Source organism: Micromys minutus (assembly GCF_963924665.1).
Source record: "Micromys minutus genome assembly, chromosome: 20".
Classification (NCBI taxonomy): Eukaryota; Metazoa; Chordata; class Mammalia; order Rodentia; family Muridae; genus Micromys; species Micromys minutus.
In genome coordinates this window covers 42,940,149-42,962,518 of record NC_137955.1, presented here as the reverse complement: position 1 = coordinate 42,962,518, position 22,370 = coordinate 42,940,149, and the positions used below count along the sequence as shown (strand labels likewise).

Here is a 22,370-nt window from a genome sequence, read left to right as displayed (position 1 = left end):
GGCCTCATTTCAAGTCTCCCATTTTCTAAGTGAACATATGTTGTCTAAAAGTAACTGATGTCAACAAAGTAGGAAAATCAATGGCATCTACCAAATGGAAAATCTAATGACATAAATCATAAATTAGGTCATATACATTATATATATATATATATAACTTTTTAAAACTTCCAATGCTTGAGAACTGAGCAAATGTCTCATATGACAAAGTAAGATAAAATTCTACTTCTCTGGTGGAATTGATTATAACAGAATTTTCAACTTCTCTGGATCAACTCTTTCTGTGCTGGTATTTGTTTGTTTGTCTTGTTTTTTTTTTTTTCTTTTAGAGCTGTTACCTTTGATTTCAAAATGTATTGAGGGCTAATCTTAATTTTGCAATGCAAGTGAATTAATAGCCACCGCGGGACTACACGTCTAAGTGCACTGTGAGAGATTTTCTAGATTAGATTAATTGGAAAGACCCATCCTAAACTAGATCAAGAGTTGAGAGCTAGCTGAGCGCCAGCCATCTTTTCTCCCTCTGCTTGCTAACTGCAGGCGCCATGTGATCAGCGGCCTCCAGCTCTTGCCGCCACGATAGACTGTATTACTTCAAACTGTAAGCAAGAAACTAAAGTTCCTTTTCTCTCAGATGTTTGGTTGTAGCACTGAGAAAGGCAGACGGCACAATCAATGCATGTAACAAATTTTTTACTCTCATGACTAATTAAAATGCATAATTTAATAATGTTGAGTAGAGGTGCAGTGTCGTTCAACCATCAATGTCATCTACTTCCCGTATCTCTTTCTGTCCTGCAGAACTAAAATCCTACCCATTTCACACTGTCACCGGACCCCCCCCTCTTCATCCCTGTCCACACTCTCCTCTCTGCTCTCTATCCCAGCAAATGACTGCACTGAGTACCTGATGCGGGAGGAATGCTGTGGTATCTGACTCACTGATTTCACTGGGTGAGCTTTAGGCTTAGGCCTTATTTCAAAGTGCTACTCTTTGTACCGTGTGGGTATAAACAGACTTTGTTCTCTGAACTCAGATAAGCCACAATCATCCCGTGCAGCAAAAACACTGAGCTGGAAGCCGAATGCCAACACCGAATAAAATTTTCACTTTGCACGTTGGAAATATTTTAAGCCTGTAATGTGTGAATGCATGCTGCATTTAGCTTAGAAAGTCAATGGGACTGTCTCAGGGCATTTACTTTCAAAATGACTAGTCCCTCTTAGGAAGAGAGGCATGAAGGATGGGGGTCATTCCGGGTGAAGCCAAGTGCCTGTCGCTGGTGACGAGCTCTTGGTGAAGCTACTGTACCTTGACTAGGTGGACCATTGCGTCCGTGAAGAACACCATGTCCATACCAGCGCCTCGGATGCTCTCATTGTAGAGCTGCAGGAACACACTCAGACGCTCTTGCAGGCGACTGAGGGATGCAATTGGCTCGTAAAGCTTTGGCATTTCAGCATCGGTCTCCTCAGAAGTTTCCCCTTGACAAGAAGCAAATCATTGAACGTGAGACTACTCCTGCCTGAGTTAACACACTAAACGTTTAATTTTAGTGTGTTGATGTTAGTAATACATCAAAATTTTCATCAAAATATCATCTTGAATGTTTAAGAAAGCAGAGGGCGGGTAATAGTAGAAGTATCAGAATTCTCATAATTGTGGGCAGATACTTCTAAAAAGAACCAATGTCAAATGATTTTTTTTTCATGATTTAATGAGAACTCCCAACGAAACATTGTGTCTTGAAGACGATGCTAGAGACAGTTAGCTGGTTAAAACAAAAATCTAGAGGAATGGAAAAAACATCAAAATCTTGAGAGAGATAAAGAATTGCATGCCTTTTTAGGGCAACTATAATAAGGAAACCCCCATAAATGTTTGACTCAAACGTCAAGTGTCTTGAAGTCACAGGTAGATAGACATTTCCCAATGGTCCCTGCCCTTACCCCAGATAGAGCAGTTGCCCTTTAACCCTTCAAAGGCTCAGTCTACTCACTTGTTAATCTCAACCAGAAGATTGAGATATAAATGAGTCCAATAAACACAGGGTAAGTCCTAGTCATTGTTTCCAAATTATCTCACCAGATTCTATATATGCTTGACCTGCTTTACAAGAATTCTTTCTAACTGCATGGGAAACTATAATTTTTTTGTGTGTGTGTGTGCCTTTCACTCAGAAACTTTTGATGGGTCGCACATATGGTTGCCACCACAAATCAGGAGATACTGTTGTCATTCCCAACCATTAGAAGGCATAACTACATTAGCCTAGAGTGCTCTAAGAGTCAGTGATGGCCTTAGCTCTGGTCTCTGCCTCCAAACTGCTGCTACAACTGGCGTGTGCCTCTGCTTTCTCTTTATGAAGCTTATGAAGTCTAAACCTTCATGTGTGGTCTGCAAGCACGGTAGCATTCAGCTGAACTGTAGCCCCAGTGCCAACAGCCTTTTTAAAAGTAAAAATTTGACCAAAAAGCTATCCTCAGTTTTATAAATGGTCTTAAAATGAAGACTAATGTGTTTTAAAACCATTTAGTTCTGATGTAAAAGTCAGAGCAGTGTGTCAATTTCCATAAATAAAAGTAATAGATCTCCATTTTTTTTTTTTTTTTTTTTTTTTTTTTTTTTTTTTTTGTGAATCCAGTCACAAAAAGATGCCTGCATATCACTCATTTCTTCTAAGTTTTATGCACTGGGCTTCTCACAGAATTCAGATACCTGGATAGAAATAATCATTGCCATTTTTCTTGCCTTTTATTTGGCAGTAGCTATGGCTGAAGTTGCCTACCTATTCCACAGATAACACTTTGTTGTTTCTCCAATTCCTGTGAATTCCTATCTGCAAACATGAAGACAATGAGATTCAAGAGACATTCAGTCAATAGAAATTAAATCCTTTCTACCTCTGAGAGACTACACGTCGTGGACATGTTCTTCTGCCCTACCCCACATCTCTGCTCAGTTTAATAGCCAAAGTGATCAACATACAAATCATTCACCTTTGAATTCTGTGCTTTTGGGATGACCCACTCCCCTTGTCCTTACTGAGCACATACTTGTCCCAGGTTTGTTTTCTGCTCAGGAACTGAAGCTCTGCAAATGTACAGACCTCCTAGCCATTGATCTCGCTTTGGGTGCCACCTGTTGAAGAATTTCAAACTCCTCAATAGTTTACCTGTAGCTTCTGGTGCATCCCTCAGGAAATCCACAAAATAAGCATCAACTCCGCAATCCACCACCCGTGTTTTCTCTTCACCAAACTCCTCCTCTACCAAACTGACAACAGCCTTATCAAACCAGGTCACGTCACTGGACACGCTAAATCGGTCAGCTATCACACGTTTACACTCATGCTTCCACAGTCTGAGCAGCTCCTGTGGAAGACATGATAAAAATGCGTCATTAATTCCTACTGCGTCATAATTGGAGATTTCACGGTGAGAAACCACAGAGCCTCATCTCTCTGGTTTTCAGATACAACACTTTAAAACAGATATAATATGCTCATATCTTAATTTAAGTTGATCTTATTCGGATATAATTAAAGGAAATAGAATTTATTGTTTTGTGGTCTTAATTGAAAAAACTATTCTCAGATAAATACATTACAAATATATCAGATCAATCAACAAACTAACTGATGTTGTGTGGAAAGGTGTTCATTTGTTACTGTGTTGGCTGCAATGTTTCATTCATGGGTCACTTATAGTATAGTGGACAATATATGAGCAACTCTAACATATATGCAACTAAGATTTCCAGAGGTATATTTAATTAGCATAAATAAGGAAAATTTGCTGCAAAAAATATATGTAGCATATCTGAATAAAAGACCTCAGGAGACCAAAATTCACTGGTAGCTGGGGAAAACTGATTAGACAACACTCCTTTTATTTCCAAGAAAAATAATATTTAATAAAGTTCATTATTTGATTTAATATATTCATAGAAATTCCTTTTCCAAGTTAAGTTTGTTACTAATGACAAAAGCTATTTGGCTTCCAGAATATAAAAGCTTTTTTAAAGAAAATGTTTGCTATAGCTGATTTCTAAAGCTGTTTGCATTGAGTTAAAATAAGTGACCAGAATGACTACCAAAGAATAATAGTTTGAGACTCACATCTTGCATTCTGTTAGTTTATTAATAACACTTGGAGAGGAAAACTCAACTTCAGAGCAGTCCAGACACCTTAGAAGGTAATGGTGCTTGCCATGAGAGTTCAATGACTTCAGTTAGTCCCCTAGAACCCACATCAAAGTGGAAGAGAGAACCTACTCTACACAGTTGTCTGCTGACCTCCACATGGGTGCCATAACATGTCTGTTCCTGTGTGTGTGTGTGTGTGTGTGTGTGTGTGCATGTGCCTGTATGTGTGTGTGTGTGTGTGTGTGTGTGTGTTTACATATTCACTGCTGCTAAACTAAATGTCAGTTTTGTAATAGGGATTTTGAGATTTCCCAAGAATCTGTCTAGTTTTCAAAACTTATAAAATGTATCTGCCTGTTGGTGAGCATCTTTAGCAGAAATGAGGGCATTTGGGAGTGAACACTTGGACATGCTTACTGACTAGTTTGTTAGGAACTCCATGCTGTGAGTGATTACATAGCCAATACTCCTGAAGCCAATGGCCAAACTACATCCCCAGCTCCAGAAAGCCCAGAAAAGAAGCCACCTCAGACTTAGACTGAGCACACAGTCACACTTTAGAGGTAAAAGACTTGGTGGCTTTTCTTTAACCTATTGCTCTATTTTGAACAGAGTTCTTACAACATGGGAAATGTCATATTCACAAATGCTCACTTTGGGTTTTGTATTAAATGAATTTTCTACTCTGCTGCTTCTTTTCAATTGCAGCAAAATAAATAATTATTTTACTTCATATAGTTACATGGAAAACTCACGGGTGACTAACAACAAAATGGTCTTTTCGTTCTGACTGCTTATTTATAAATACAATTATAAATTTTAGGTTTAAACATGAAGCTTAAAGTATGAAGACTATTATAGAATAAGACCAATCATAATTGTGCCCACTACTTATTGAAGAAAAATAGATTATGAAAAGAAAATATATTTTTGTTTTCTGTTCTAGCCAGTGATTAATAGCAACTGTCAACTTGATAGGATCTGGGGTCACCCAGCACACAAGCCCATCCATGCCTGTGTTGAATCATCTAGATTTTGGTCAGCTGAGGTGGAAAGACCCACCTTAACTACAGATTACACCATTCCTTGGGAAGAGGTCCTGGATGACAAAGAAGAACATATGCTGAGTACCAGCATTCATTGCTGTGTGCTTCCTGACTATTGATACAATGTAACCTCCAGTATTCATTGCTGTGTGCTTCCTGACTATTGATACAATGTAACCTCCAGTATTCATTGCCGTGTGCTTCCTGACTATTGATACAATGTAACCTCCAGTATTCATTGCTATGTGCTTCCTGACTATTGATACAATGTAACCAGCAGCCTCACTCTGCCACCATGCCTTTCTCAAAAAGGATAGTCTATACCTTCTCAGGAAGAGCCCCAGAAATTCTTTCTCCTTTAAATTGCTTATATCCTGATATTTTACCCAGAGAATAGGAAAAGACATACCTCTAGATAATAATTCTATGTATTATTTCTTTGGCTATAAATTACTTCAATTGAAATTATAGCTCAAATTTCCTAATGTAATATTTAGTTTTTCTCCCATTGATGTTAGCCAGATACAGATGAAGAAATTATGCAGGGAAATCCACGTTTTTCAGACTTCACATTAAAATCAAATTTAGGATAAAAAATAGAAATGTAAATAGTTTTTATATCTTAAGTATCACATACATCTGTGTCTTTGATGACCTCTGAAGTGATGTTCAGCATGCCCTGCCAGATCCTGGAAAGGTCTCGAAGGTTAAACACATAATGGAATTTTGCAGGTGTTGGGAGCATCTTCAGTTTGGTCAACTGCCACAGGCGCCGTGTCATGGGTACCAGCTTTATCACTGCAGTTTGCACTTCTTCAGAGAAGCCCCGCTGGGCACAGTAGTAGCCTGCCCCAATCACACCTGGGAAGGGGAAGGATCATCACAATCCCACTAATCACTGCACTTGGTTCAGAGGAAGAGCATTAATAATGAAGAATTTGCACAAATGTACTGATATATATTTAACAGGTGGCCATGCAATAGACAAGCACATCGATTAATGGTCTATTAATTTTCAGATACTCACAAAACTAGTGATAGGTTTAAATAAGTCAGCATCCAGTATATTAGAGTATTATTTTAAAAGTGCTGTCAAGGGGCTAGAGAAAAGCTTCTCTGTGGTAGAACATTTGCCTAATATGTGCAAAGCTCTAGGTTCTATCCCTAATAAAGTTTTATGAAGAAGAAGAAGAAGAAGAAGAAGAAGAAGAAGAAGAAGAAGGAGAAGGAGAAGGAGAAGGAGAAGGAGAAGGAGAAGGAGAAGGAGAAGGAGAAGGAGAAGGAGAAGGAGAAGGAGAAGGAGAAGGAGAAGGAGAAGGAGAAGGAGAAGGAGGAGAAGGAGAGGAGGAGGAGGAAGAGGAGCAAGTGGTGGAGGAAGCAAACAAAAGCAAATATTACTGAAAATTCTGGATACACTAATTTAATATTATCAAAAGAGTAATAGTGATAGACATAATATAAAAATCTACATAAAAAGTTAAGATGGTCTCTGTCCTCCATAATTTCCTCTAATTTTCTTGGCTTCCCATGCATTGCAAAATAATTTTCCTTATGCATAACATTTTCCAGGCACCAAAGAACAGTTAGATGTAATAGAAGTCATCCCCCTCATCAACTTTACTTTTCCCAAATTTAGATAATTCAAATGTCATTTGGTCTCCAAACCTTCCCACTGCTGTGACTGAAGACAGAATGCTGTCACACTCTCTGAACCTGGGGTGACAAGATGACATTTTATCCTGCCAGAAATTAATTAGGGTAATTTTAATGAGTTTTGTGTCAGTTTCAAAGATTGTAAATGAATACCTAACAGAGAGTTGTTCATAACTTCACACTCTTTTTTTAAGCAAAAAGTAATAGCAAAACCAGTAAAAGTATTTTTTCATTGCTCAAGTAAATATACTTGGCTATATATGGAGCTAGTAGCTCTTCATTTAAATTGTCTCTGGAGTGTTACATATTTGATACATGAGTACTTGATTACACTTCTGTTGAGTACCCCAGTGGTCAGATGGGAGATTCTCATCCTCTTTGTACACTGTTATTCCTGTGGCAACACTCACTGTTTTGGTTAGAGTATTAGGTACCTGTTCTTAACAAAGGAATATATAGTTGGCCCATGTAAAAACCAGTCATGTATAACTCTTTTACATGAGAAGCTGGTAAACGCTACTTAAATGAATGTAGTAGTAGTAGTAGTAGTAGTAAGTAGTAGTAGTAGTAGTAGTAGTAGTAGTAGTAGTAGTAGTAGTAGTAGTAAAACAAATAAGAAAACATGAACTAAGGCATCTGCTTCCGTAAATATCTAACAAAGAAAAACAGGAATAAGGCCGCAAACTGGAGGCTGCAAAGCTTCACACACTCTATATTGTCCTCTGGGTAGATATCTGAGTAGATATCACATCCCTCTTTCCCCTAGCCCTCTAAAACCCATTTTACCAAAGATCTTGTCCATGGAAGCATCTGAAGGCAAGGTACAGTTGAATATGGAGAACTGTCTCTTCAAGCGCTGTGGTATGTCATTGCGCCCACCCCCAGGATGGATCATGGCTGCCAAGAACTGGATGTCCACAATGCTAGTGAACTCTCCAGGCTTCTCTAGGTTATAAAATCCATTCTGTTCCATCAGTTGTCGGACAATCTCATTAGTAACCTATGAGAAATAACTTTCAGAATTAATGTGCCATTCCTTAGACTAAGGAAAGGCTCAGTAGGTAAAGTCTGCTAAAGCATGAGGTCTTGAGCTTAGATTCTGCAGCAGTCACGTAACAGCCAGGTGTGGTTATGTACCCCCTTGGAGCTGGGATTAGGGGTAGAAACATGCAAACTCCCAGGCTCAGTGGACAGTCTACCGAAATGGTTAGGCCCAGGTTCAGAGAGGGAGAGAGTGGTGGAGAAAGTCACCTGGTGACCACCTCTGGCCTCACAAGTACAGTGAGAGAAGAGAGGACAGACGCACAGACAGACATGTTCCTATAACACAGTTTAAGTTTTTCTACAGAAGAGTGTTTGTTGTAACTCAGAAATTGCATGCTGAAAATATACAAAAAAAAAAAAATTTACTCACTAAAGAATAAATTGGTCACAAATTAGCAAAACAAAATATATAGTAGGATCAATATACCTGATCACCCCATTCGTTGATTACTGGCATATTTAAATCATCAATAAAGACAGCCATTTTCTTCCCCGCAGGAGGACCATACGTTGTGCCCATGCGTTTATCCACATAACTCTCTATTGTCCTCTGTTAAGCAAGAATACCAACAGAAACATCTGTAAAGCCTTCTCTAAGACTTGAACAACTACCAGAAACAGACAATAAGCAAAATGAGAAACTTTAAAAGACGGGAGATACTTACTTATCAAAAGCCATATTTTTTTCCTTGATTTAAGGTATCTATTTAGTGTCTAAATTGTTTTGCATAATATTTATAAGCTTTAAAAATCTGACTTTATTTACTATTTAATAAAGTTCTAATCAATGTAAATCCCTACTTGGAATCTACTCAGATGTTGCTTTTCTGTCTATTTATGAAAATTTAGTGCTATTTCCTGGTGCCTACACCGACATCTCCTAACCTCAGTTCTGTAAACGTTTTTGTCACAATGGAAGCTATTGTTAAATGGGGTTATTGACTCATAAGGTTCAGTCCATAGCCTAAGCCACACAGCCTGCCTTTGACTGGGGCTTCACCAGTGCCTGTTGAGTCCAGTAGCCCCACAGAATCCAGATCTCCTGCTGTGGGGCAGCTGCACCAGCAATGAGTCTCTCCTATTCCCACCGTCTCCTCTCACTCAACACTCCTCAATAGTATAAGAGTCCATGCTGTGTTCTACTAACCCAAGACAACACAGAAAAGAACACAGGACTTCTTAAAAGGAGGCTTTGACAGGTTGGGGAGAGTGTACAGAAAGATGTTGAACTCATTTTTTCGATTATTCTTCAAGAACTTTGTACAGTATACTTTTATCATATTCTTTCCTAACCCTCAGCTCTTTTCAGATTCCCCTCTCTACCCTCCCAACTTTGTGTTCTTTCTCTTACTTAAAAAGAATCTCAGACTCTTGACACTGGTGATACATTTGTCTCCATGGCAATCCACGGGGGTTTAGAAATAAACCACCAAGATGCACTCCTTTGTTTTTAATCATCTGGTCTTTGCCTTTATCTTATGTTTCTACAGGAAACAAACTATAGTAAAAATCATTTGTGTCTTTCAGATTTAGCTTATTTTGTATTGCTATTAATAAGTACCAACTTCACTTAAGTTGAGATAAAGACCAAGTAACAAGACTTGGTATAGACAAAGTAACTGGAATTTAGCATACAAGAACAAACAAAAAATTCCAAGTTATCACGACTCTATAAGCTCAGAGTTCTACTGAACATCTGTACATTGGTACAATAGTAGGATCTATACATGCATGGTTTTAATTATGTTAGAAGTGCTGAATATATGCACAGGGAGTGAAAGCACACTGAAATAAAAATGAATCTTCTACCCAAAAGTGATTTCTTACAACTCCTATTCGAAAGTATTTTCTTGCAACACATAAAGAGTAAACCAGTTAAAATTATTTTTATAACCAATACATAACTATAAAGTGTACTAAAATATAAGGAAATGGCTACATATTTGCCTCCAGAAATCTTCAAAGTAATTGCAAATTGTAAGTTTCCATCATCATGTCAATAAGCGATAGAGATGCGAAAATGTTCTCATCATTTTCAATAGAAATACATGTAAACATATCACAACTCATCCAATTATAAAACAAATCTCCCGTGGAAATTATATAATAGAAAAGAGAATCATATTCCCCTGACATAAAAGTATGCTGTTTAATGTACTGAGTTAAATTTAGCTCTGCTTTTCAATGAATTTTAAACGCATAAGCCAATTAATAACATCCTGACAACCCCCTATGGCAAACCAGAGCCTTCCCATTATCCCATGCCTATTAATAAGAACTCTTTGCTATATGAAAATTTTATGTTTTCCAGCATCTTCCAAGGCTAAAAGTCCATAGTTGGGATAATTAAAATAATGCAGAGTAAGTCCCACATGTGTACACTTTCTCCCTCACCACTCTGACCCTGATCTCTTTTAAGTGGCAGGAAGTGATAAATACATTACACGTCATAAAATGACTATGCTGGTGAAAGCAAAAAGAAAAAGAGGGCATTGTAAATACGGAGCTATTTTATTAAACTTTCCGATTTTCTTCCCACTGTATAATTTTCTAAAATGAATTTCCAAGTTAGAAAAAGTTGATGCTTAAACTGGTATCAACAGCTAACTAATGTTTGTGAGGAAGCCCAGATGGCTAAATTCTTGTCATGTAGGCTTGGGGATCTGAGTACTGAGACACATGCTTGTAGTCTCAATACTGAAGACGGAGCGACAGGCAGGCGCCTGGTAGCCAGCTACAGATTTGTGATGCACCCAGATTTAACAGCAAATGTCGACTTCTAACTTCCACATACAGACCACACGGATGCACATATGCCTCGTTACACATGTGCACCTGAACACTCATACAAATGCCAACAGATAGATAACTTTACTCCCCCCTTTAGGTACCCCACAGCATCATGAATATAAATGCATGCAGATATAACTCCAAATAGGTTATTTATTCTAACATTTAATTATCATCTCTTTCTTCCACTAAAATGAAATCTAGAGTATATAGCTTATATATATTATTCTTCACTGTACCTTTAATATCTAGAAAGTAACCTGAGACCATACATTTGATATATGGGTAATTAACCCCTTAAGTAATATGAGCCATTAAGTCGTTTTTCATAAATATCATACATGATTAAATTGAAATATAAATCTTTGTGTTTCCATATATGTGTGATATATATCTAAAATTTAAAAGTTGAGAGGTTTTGCTCTTTCTTTAAAATCACACAGCCCAAGTAATAGAATTTCCCCACTTTATTGTAAATTATTGAAAACACTCTTATATTGGCAAAGTTTAAAAGGCCAACCAGAGTCACACAGCAAGACTCTGTCTCAAAAAAATAAAGAAGAAAAAAAAAACCAGGAAAAAAAACATAACAAAAAAGATATTCAACAAAGTAAGAAAGATGGATGATAGACTCAGACAGACGGACATAGATGTGTGCAATGTTCCATGGTGGGTGGGTGGAGGAGGTGTTAAAATGTAAAACATGATGCTAAAACTAACTCAGAAATGTAAAAATGCCTAACTAAAAGCTAAAGAGAAAATAAATACATTATTGACAAATCAGCTGTGAATGCTACAATGGGTGAAGAAAATCCACAGAGAGGAGGCAGGAGAGCGAGGTAAAAGGCAGCAGAGGATCCCGAGCTGGGTTCCGCTTCCGCTTCCGCTGTGCTAACAACCAGTGAAGGATTAGTATAAGGGTGTTTCTGCACGTTAGGAATATCCACTGGAAACTAATGGCATGCTGCTCTGAAAAGCCAAAAGAATTCTCTTTATTGGAGAGAAGCCTGCAGGGAACCGAGATGAGTCTGAAGGGGCTTGAAGGACGCAGCTTCAGGACCAAGCAACCCACGCTCCCGCGGCCTACACCTACGGGTCTGAGAACTAAAAGGCGTAAACTGTGGTGCCAGGGTCTATAATTCTCTTTCTAAAGTTAGAATTTATGGATGTAAGATAATTGTTATATTCAAAAGACATTAAAATGTTTTTTTTAAGAGATCAAACTTTTAGAATTCCTCTTAATTTTCATTTTTGTCTTTCCACATTTTTAAATTATTAAAATCACAAAAATGGGAATCAATCATTTTCAGAAATAGGAAAAAAAAAGAGCACTAGAAAATGGATCATTTTTCTTGTAAAATAAATAAATAAATAAATTCTCTTGGCTAAATAATTTGGACTGAGTATAATTTTTTATCCAAACTAGACACTTTGGAGAGTCTTAGGAGGCATGGTTAATTATTAATAAGGGATAGTGTCCCAAGCAAAAAGGAACATCTGACTTCCCACTGATACAAGATGCTAAAACAGCCAGAACCATCGTGAAGCTGCCGGGCACAAGCAATGTTCTCAGACTGACTGTGCAGTACCATAGTAGCAGACAAGATGTGGGCAGTATCTACTTTCTCCTGTACAATTTCAACTCACCTGGGATCCACATCTGTGGACGACTAAGAGACAAATGCCCTCTGCTCCATCAGCTCCATTTAGCAAGAGTGACTGGGAATTACGCTGAGAAAATTAATGACGGGAGTTTGGCACATGGAAAACTTCCTCAAACTAATGAGGCTACCTGGAAAGGCAGCGCCTGCTCAGCAGTGAAGCCGGCAAGGCAGGAAGCAGAAGAAAGAGTGATGTAATGAAATATCAACACAAGACAGGAGGAGGCTTCCTGCCCTTGAACACCGAGAACAGAAACATCAATGGATATGCCGGACCTCTCTGTCCATCTCTCACAGTGATGTCCCAGTCATATTGAAAGCCAAAGATGTACTACAGTCTCAAGAACAATAACTGGGTAGATATTTACCCTATGGGTAGAAAAAAAATCACACATATTTTATATGTTCATTCTCCAAAGAGGCTATTATTATAACTCTAAAAAGAGCTGTCCTTCTAAAGTAAAGTTGGTGAAAATTATTTAAATATGATGAATTATCAATAACGTGTGTTGGTAGTATGTGTGTGTGTATCTGTATGTGCATGTGCCTGTGTATATATGTGTGCACATGCAAGTATGTGTCTCTATCTGTGTGCATGTGTGTATCTGTGTGCGTGAAGAAAAATATAAATGTATAGATATATGTCCATTTATAATCTATAAATTTAATGATCTATCCCAAACACACACACAAAATACAACATCACGGCTGAGCATATGCAATTTGGGGTTGACATTTCATTTAGACTTCGATGCTAAGACGCTGGAGAGATGGCATTTATTCGACAAGGGCTAGCCAGTATCGGAAATTCCATCTCCAGCACAGGATTATAATGAAGTTGACAGTCTTATTTAGAAGCCGAATCAGCAGTCTTAGTGTATTGGCTCTGATGCTATTGATTAAATTAAGCAATAAGAATTCATGAGTTATCCACACCCTCGACAATTTTCATTGAGCTGATATTTTGGTTCCAATAAGTAAAAGATGGCAAAGTTCATTGGAAGCAAAGTTTTATGGGCTTCTTTTTAGATAAATATTTGCCTTCCAATTACAGATTTTGATGAGCATCATTTTCAAATTGATTAATGTTCTAATAGAAACTTTAGGTTTTTTTCAAATAATTGGGGCATAGACTGACATTAGAAATTTCTTCCCCAGGACCTGGGTAGGAGAGGGGAGGGGAAAGGAAGAACCAGATCAAATATGGGAAACAGGAGAGACACCCAAAAGGCCAGGAGAATGAATGGAAATATGCAGCCTGGGGTGGGGGGGGGGAATAGAAGGTGACCCTCTAGAAAATACCAGAGACCCATGAGGTGAGAGACTCTCAGGACTCAATGGGAGTGACCTTAGCCAAAATGCCCAACAGAGAAAAGAGAAAATTCAAAGAATCCACCTCCAGTAGAAAGACAGGGCCTCAGTGGAGAGATGGTGTTACTAACTGACCCACAGCCAAAATTTCTGACCAAGAATTGTTCTTGTCTAAAAAAGAACTGCAGGGACAAAAGTGGAGACTGAAGACAGGAGCCTAGCTAGATAGCATGGCTGTCCTCAGAGGCTCTCCCAGCAGCTGACTGTGACACACAGACACACTCAACCACTGGACCAAAGTCGGTGACCCCCATGGTTTAACTAGAGAAAGCAGTAAAGAAGCGGAAGGGGAGGGTAACCCCAATAGGAAGTCCAGCAATCTTAATTAACCCCGAGCCCAGGGAGCTCCCAGAGACTGAGCCACCAGCCAGTTAGCATACACAGGTTGGTCTGAGGCCCCTCCTGCCCCCAGCACATATGTATCACAGGACTGCCTGCTCTGGCCCCAATGACAGATGTGCCTAATCCTCAAGACCCTTGAGGCTCCAAGGAAGTGGGATGCTTGGTGTGTGTGAGAGGAGGTGTTGGCAGGGGAGGAAACACCCTCTCAGTGGCAAAAATGGAGAAGTGGAATGAGGAAATGTGGGAGGGACCTGGAGAGAAATGGCCGGAATATAAATAAATAAAAATAATTAAAAATAATAATTTTGGCCCATAATTCTCTTCCCAGATACAGTAGATTATAAAACAAAAAGCCAAAGTGTTACTTTTTCAGTGGGGTTCTCATAAAACACCAAACATTACAGGGTAAGGACACTGATCTGGATTACTGCCCAGAGCTTAAGGCTGTATCTGATTCCTGGAGACACAGCGTGAGTTACACGATAGGAAGATATCGAGCTAGTACCAACCTAGAAGCTTCATCCCTACTGACTGGCTTCTATAGTGCTGGAAGGTGTTATGTATGCTACTATAAGAAAAAGATAATGGATGGTCTTACCCAGATCTGAACCTTATAAGCCACATTAATAGCTGGGTTGAAAATACATACATTAGTGCCATAAAAATTATGGAAATAACCAAACACTTTCTGGATAAGTTTGAGGCCTGCCTCACAGGACAGAATTCATTCCCAGAACTGTTAATTTAACCAAGAACCTGTGGCAGAGTAAGTCATGGGTCCAAGAAGAGAACCTAATACTAACATTCTGTTAGATCAACATAGAATTAGACTGACTCCTAAATACTTACCTCTAAACCTATAGATAAGAGCACTTCTTAGTGCTTATCTGAGAAGCTTCTATTTGCAATATACAGTAGTTAATACACAGACTTATAACTAGTCAGTGTGCAGATACAAAGAAGGGAGAATGGTCAGCTCTAAATGGGATTTCTCTCTCCTCTCCTCTCCTCTTCTCTTCTCTTCTCTTCTCTTCTCTATCTCTCTCTCTCTCTCTTCTCTCTCTCTCTCTCTCTCTCTCTCTCTCTCTCTCTCTCTCTCTCTCTCTCTCTCTCTCTCTCTCTCTCTCTCTCTCTCTCTCTCTCTCTGTCACACACACACACACACAAACACACACACACAGAGAGAGGGGGGGGAGGAGGGATCTGAGCAAGCAGAAATCGTATTGAAAGAGGAGGGAGAGACACTAGAGGACTATTACAAAACAATATTTCCAGACACAACAGAGGGATTAGACACATGATCCCCAGTACCATAACTGTATGCACAAGGCCTGCACAAATCTTGCTAGCCAAAATAATACCAGAAACCAGATCCCCCAGAGCTCCCAGGGACTAAACCACTAACCAACAAGTACACATGGAAGGACTCATGGCTCCAGCCGCATATGTAGCAGAAGATGCCCTTGTCAGACATCCGTGGGAAGTGAAGCCCTTGGTCCTGGGAAGGCTGGACGCCCAGTATAGGAGAATGCCAGGGTGGGGAGGAGGGAATGGGTGGGTGGGGCAGCACCCTCATAGAAGCAAGGGGAGGGGGAAGGATAGGGGTTTTCCAAATGGGATACTGGGAAAGGGGATAACATTTGAAATGTAAATAAATAAAATATTCAATAAAAATAAATTCCCAGTGTGAATGGGAGGGGCACTCACAGAATACCTCCTTTAGATGAAAGGCTGTTCGGTTGGCAACTAATGTCTGTTGAAGAGGGTGTGACCCCTGGTAGGCTGCAGTGGGTGGTCTTGCACCCATGTTGCCTGCACTAAATAGACGGAGTACTTTCAACACCAGCATGTGGAGTGGGGGTGAGGGGATTGGAGGGGAATTTCATCAAGACATGTTATGTACATACATGACATTCTCAAACAGATTTTAAATACTTATTTTTATTTCATGTGGTTTTGCCTATTCATGTATGTACACTTTATGCATGTACAACTACCATGTGGTTGCTGGAAATCAAAGTCAGGCTCACTGTAAGACCAGAAATGACTGGCAACTACTGAGCCATCTCTCTAGTCTCTCAAACAATATGTTGGGGTGAAAATTTAAAAAAAAAATTTCTTCCCCCGTTTCTAAGTATGATAATAGAGACCTTCAACACTTGTGTTTGGGGGTGAGAAACAAGAACATCTAGAGTTTGAGAGTCGCCTGGAGTCCTTACTAACACAAAGGTCTAGGCCACATATCTGTGAAATCTATTCTGTGAATCTTCACATGTGTTCTAACAAATAAAAATGTGGATGAAAACAATAAGTAGAAGGGCTGTGCAATGTATACTCATATGAAAATTGTAATATATACTCATGAAATTTGAAATATATACTCATATGAAATTTGAAATATATACTCAAATGAAAATTGCAATATATACTCATGAAATTTGCAATATATACTCATATGAAATTTGCAATATATACTCATATGAAAAGTGTGGCATAATGCAATTTACAATGAATACATACAATGATTGTGGCAATAATTAACAGCCATAAAGTGGATTTAAGCCCCGCTCAAAAGAGAAAAGTTGAGCGTAGTGCTGGAAACATAGCCATCCGTCTACCCAAGGCTGGAACTGCTGTGGCCTTAGAGAAGAGTCTGCTATGGCCCCTTAAATAGACTGGCATAATGCCTCACTCTAAGCATGTCCTTATAGCCACATATAGATCTTATCCATCCTCTAAAAAGCTTTCCTTTGCAGTACAAGGAAAATTATTGAAATGCACAAAAAGAGATCAGTGGGTCTGTGTCCCCAACTGATGCATCTACAACACAACCCCTGCAGCTAAGGCACAGGGGACACTGAACTAGAGGAGCAAAAAGAGTACAAGATCCAAAAAGAGTACAAGACTGGAAAGTCTGCTGTAACAAGGAAGCTACATTAATGAAACTTAACAATACCACTGCCTAACCAAGGCCTGAACAAGGAGAACACCAACAGATATGCTAAAGTGGAAGTGGGAAATCTCACAGGATCCCTTCGAGCAAAGAGTGACTGGAGTGAGGGAGAGGATTAGTGTTTCCCTTGGATGAGCCCCCTACCTGCTATTCTGATACAAAGGGCTCAGCTCTGAAGTCATACATGCACAAGCCATTCTAATAGATTTGGAGTGTGGGGGGGGGGAGATAATAAGCAAAGCAAAAACAATCTGCCTGAGAAGGGGTCTCTTGGAAGGAAGGAGCCTGAAAGGAGTTGGAGGTAGGAAAGAAAAGAAGGAAGGGAAGTAGAGTATTTTAATTTTAAAACATTTTCTTCAAAAACTAAGATGTGGCTCAAGGGTTGAATGTATACAGCCTTTTCCAAAGACCCGACTTTGATTCCCAGCACCCATGTTAAGTGTTTCAAGAGTGCTGGTAACCACAGTTCCAAAGGTAATCACTACCCCCATGTGCACACCACAGACACCACACACACACACACACACATACCACATCACACATGTGCACAGGCATGCATGCATAACGTAAATAATAGTAATAACCAACAGTTGTGTATAAAAGACACTGAGGGACATTCCCTCTAGTCTAATAGTGTGATGTAATTCCGTAGCAACGTAAGAGGAAACAGTTGGTCATTGTAGACTTCAGTACTTGAAGTCTCACCAACTAAAGCAACCCACAACTACGGTGTGGTTGACATTGTATGATGCAAGAATATATGACTGGGTATGTCTCATCTGGTAAGAACCTAAGATGGTATACCTTGTTACAATTTATCATGAAAGTCCTGTTAGAATGCTACCTTGTTACAATTTATCATGAAAGTCCTGTTAGAATGCTACACAAGTTACAAGACAAAGTGGCAATTAGGAAATAGTTTGGAACAGGCATAAAACCTTATCTAGAAGAAAATTAGGCTTGAAACAAGGAGAGGTCATGGTTCTTCCGTGCTGATGCCAAGAGATGTGGGCTGTGCAGAGAAACAGGGAACAAAAGCAGACTCAAAAAGTATCCATCACAGATGACTCTAAAATCACAGAAGAATAAGAAATAATATGCACAGAAAAAGCAAAGGTTATGGAGCAGGTGGAAGTTGACACAGTAAACTAAGAGCTGATACTTCGATCTATGTTCCTGCATATTCAAAGTTTTTATTTGTAATTCAGAATTTTTTAAATTAATTGTACAAAGTAAATAATTTCACCACAGCATTTCTGTGTGTGCATTTTTTTTTTTTTTTTTTTTTTTTTTTTTGCTACGGTGATGCTGTCTGTTGCCTTTTCTTGTCCTTCTTTCCTCTTCCACCTCCCTAACAGCACTTTATTCTCATGAATGCTCCCTCACTACATTCTACCTATAAGAAGGAGGCATGTGTTCCTGCTGCTCATGGGAACATACGTTGGTGGAGTCATTATGGAAATCAGCAAGGAGGCTCCTCCAAATATTTAAAGCAAAACTTCCATATGGTCCAGATATAACCAGCAGCAAGTGTCTACCCACCCCCACTCCCCCAGAAAAAAAAGATCAAAGTCTTATCTGAGTCTGGCTTATTTCACTTAACGTAATGATAAACTCCATCCTTTTCTTCTTTATGGTTAGATAAAACTCCCCCACACACGTATACCACACCTTATCTGATAACAGCTACCCTAGCTGATTCTGTAATTTGGCTGGCAGAAGTTGCACATCACTACAGGTAGCAAATGTGTATAATTCACTCACTCTGACTCTTTACACTGTGTGCCCAGGACCAGCACAGCTGGATCGGATGAACATTCTACTTATAATGGTTTGAGATGCCTTCTTGCTGACTTACAGATCACAGCGCTAATCTCCATTCTCACCCAACTGCATGTAAATGTTCCCCACAGTCCTTGCATCCTCCCAAATACTCCTTTTCAGTTGTTTCCTTAATAACAGCCATTTTCTATGTGGGGGACATAGAAGCTCAGTCTGGTTTTGATTTGCATTTTGCTAATTCCTAAATATGTTTAACATTTTCCCTTCATGCTTTCTTCTTGTTTGCATGTATTTATTTGAAAAGTGTCTGAACAGGTTGTCTTTGCAGAACATTGGGTTATTTGGGGTTTTGTTGCTTAGTTGGCTTTTTCTGTAGGTAAATCTTCCAGCTCTTGTTTCTCATCAGATGAATAGGTACCAGACGCGTTTCTTGCATTCAGTAGGCAGTCAGTCTCTCTACTTTTTAATTTATTTTCCTAGACACCTATTTAATTTCACAAATTTCTACTCGACAATACTTTTCCCCCCAGAATTTTCAGCGTCCAGCTCAGACACTGACTGTCTATGCCTCAGGTTGGAATGCTTTTCTACGCTGCCCTTCATTTCCACACTCATATTCTAAACACCGCTGAGACCTGTGGCGCCTCACACACCCTTTTTAGTCCATTCTCTGACTTTTTCTTATTTCCTCATGATTTAAGACTATGTAGTACGACCTGACGAGAAAGATCTAACTACACTTGAACGACAGAGACAACCGACGACATTGTAGATGTGCTGTTGTCATTACGAAAACCTGACAAGCTTGCATGGCTCACCCACATGTAACTCTCTGGGCCTTAGAAACTGACACAAGCCTGTCCCTGTGAGCCACATCAGAGGCAGTACCTGAAACATCAGTGGGGTGGTCGCTGAAGAAAAGTTCAGATTCTTGACCATGTGACTTTCTGGGTCAAATTTTGACATAAACCCTTTGATGATGACTGTTTTGGCTGTTCCTTGTTCACCAATTAACAACACTGCCTAAAATAAAGGAGTTAAGAAGGAATGAAATAAAATAAACAATACGGGTTAAATTGTGTCCCTCCGACCCACCAACCCCTCAACTGAAGCAGGAATCCTCAGTGCCTCCCAATGCGACCATACCTCAAGAAAGGGACTCCACAGAGATGACCACCCAAATGACCCTGCCTAATGATGGCCTCACAGAAGCAAAATATCTAGGTACATAAACACCAGAGATGCATGCTCACAGAAAAGGGCCTCAGAGAGACATTATAAGTTGAAAAGAAAGGACTATGGAGAAACCAAGTTCGATGAAGCCTTGATCCTGGGCTTTCAGCCTTCAGCACTGAGGAAATGAACTGCCACAGTTTAAACACTAAGCTCTGATGTTTTGTTTGGACAGCCATAGGAAACTAAGTCAGTAACCAGAAAGGAAAGAATTATCTTAACAAAGACAAGTGCAAATTCATCTCAATTGAGAGTTAGGACTTTCCTACACAACAGGCTGTCCTTTTGAAATAATGACAAAGTTCACTCATGTAAGTAATCCCTTCACTTATTCTAAACAGAGACACAAAGTAGCGGGAAATAAATACAAGGTACTTTTGTATTTTCATACAACCTCTTGAAGCAGACTTTTTAATAAGAGCTTAAAAGTCATACCTTGCCTTGTTTGGCGATGGTTTTAATTAGGAAGTTGGTCCGCACATTGTCCACATTTGGCACAAGGATAGATCCATACTCTGGGGTGGTATCAGAGGGATACACATATTCTGGGGTACATGTACTCCAGTGCCTCCAAGTACCTGAGAACAACAGGGGAGATTCACTCCTTCCGGCTAATGTTGTACGTCCCTGTAATGACCGGGCACCTTCAAACTGTCATAAAGCCATCTTCAAATGCTCACCATAATAAAACAGATCGTTAACAGGGTATGGATACAGAGCAGCCAGCACGGTGATTTCCTAGTATAGACAGTTTCCTGTATGCATGTAAAACTGGTGCTACTTTCTCCCCGCTGCTTTAATAAAAATCTGACCAAACACTTAGAGAATGAAGGTCTTATTTCATTTTGTACTTCCAGGTCACCGCCCCATCACTGGGGAAGTCAGGACAAGAATAGACACATCCACAGAGCAATCTGATTTAGAGCATTTGGGCTGTGGCTTTGGGCTGTATCGAGTTGAAAATCAACGCTAACTAGGATACCAGGGACAGCAATGCAAGCTCTTAGGGCACGGACACAGGAGAATCAGATGTCGAAGGTCATCTTCAAGGATACAGCAAGTTGAAGGCCTATCATGGGCTACAGAAAACCATGGGCCCAAAAAACATTCAGTACGGTTAGGGTTTGATACCTTTTAATGAGCTTCATCAAAACTTCCTAAGGAACTACTCCAAATGGAGTCCTATATTTGGACATATTCAGAAATGTTTTGAACTGACTTTTCAGTACGGAACTTTTCAACAGTATACTGTACATAAAAATATAGAAGACAGTGAGAAGCATATGCCTGAAGCCATGATTACTTTTAGATGTAAAATCTCATAGGCTTTTCATTGGGAGAAAGATCCTAGATCTATGTGTATAAATATGCTTAAAAATACAAAATTGCTTCTTTGTATCACTGTGTATATATATGTATATATGTATATATATGTGTGTGTGTATTATATGTGTTTATGCATATGTATGGCATTTTAACGTATATATAGATGTATATATAAAGATGTACAGATAAATAGACAACTGTAAATATAGACACCTATATTTTAATGTAATTTTTATACCAATTGTTGGTTCCATCGAACAACTAATGTATATCTAAGTAAAAAATTGGCACAATTTGCTTCAAGTCACTAAAGGTCTCACCTGCCTTGCAAATGGAACTTGTACCTGGAACCCAAAGTAAAGCTCAAGGAAATAAACAACTATTATATTTCTTTGTATGTTAAAATTCTTATTTCAGACTTGCCAGAAAATGAGTAACACCAGAAAATATTTTGAGTGTGGTAACCCAGGTCCAGACAGACTTGCATGGTATGTTCTCATTTATAAGTGAATATTAACCACAAAATAAAGGGTAATCATATTACAATCCACAGAGCTAAAGAAGCTAAGTAAGTCTCAAGCAGAAACACGTAAATCTCACTGAGGGGAAAAAAAAACAGAATAAACTCATAAGCATTGGGAGTGGAAGTGGAGAGAAGATTGAATGCAAATGGTGTGGGGATGGGAAACGGAGAAATCAGAAGTGGGATGACGGAGAGCGAGAGTACAGCAAGAGACGGCTGCCATCAGGAGGCATCTCTGCCACAAGCTAGAACCCTGGGGCCGTAGAAATGCCCAGGAATCAACGAGAGCAACCCTACGTAAGACTTCTAGCAACGTGGGAAATGGAACCAGAACTGGTCATCTCCTATAACTCCCACTGGAAAACAAAACTTTCACCGGAAGGACTGGGCAACCAACCCAATCACAAAATCTTGTCCCACCTCCAAGATACACTGTGGGGAAGGTAACACAGAAATTGTGGGAGTGGCCAAGCAATGATTGGTCCAACTAGAGTCCCA

At 39.3% G+C, this 22,370-nt stretch overlaps 1 protein-coding gene across 1 annotated transcript in view; it reads right to left on the bottom strand.

Moving 5' to 3' along the window:
* The window catches only part of DNAH5 (dynein axonemal heavy chain 5), a gene marked incomplete at both ends in the record, with an annotated part of 235,306 nt that overhangs the window by 80,753 nt on the left and 132,183 nt on the right, over positions 1-22,370 (bottom strand). The window contains 7 exons of the mRNA XM_080933639.1: positions 1,313-1,485; positions 3,177-3,375; positions 5,832-6,055; positions 7,634-7,847; positions 8,319-8,441; positions 19,679-19,813; positions 20,459-20,601. Coding sequence (XP_080789765.1) covers positions 1,313-1,485; positions 3,177-3,375; positions 5,832-6,055; positions 7,634-7,847; positions 8,319-8,441; positions 19,679-19,813; positions 20,459-20,601 — 1,211 coding nt within the window. The remainder of the gene's footprint in view (positions 1-1,312; positions 1,486-3,176; positions 3,376-5,831; positions 6,056-7,633; positions 7,848-8,318; positions 8,442-19,678; positions 19,814-20,458; positions 20,602-22,370) is intronic.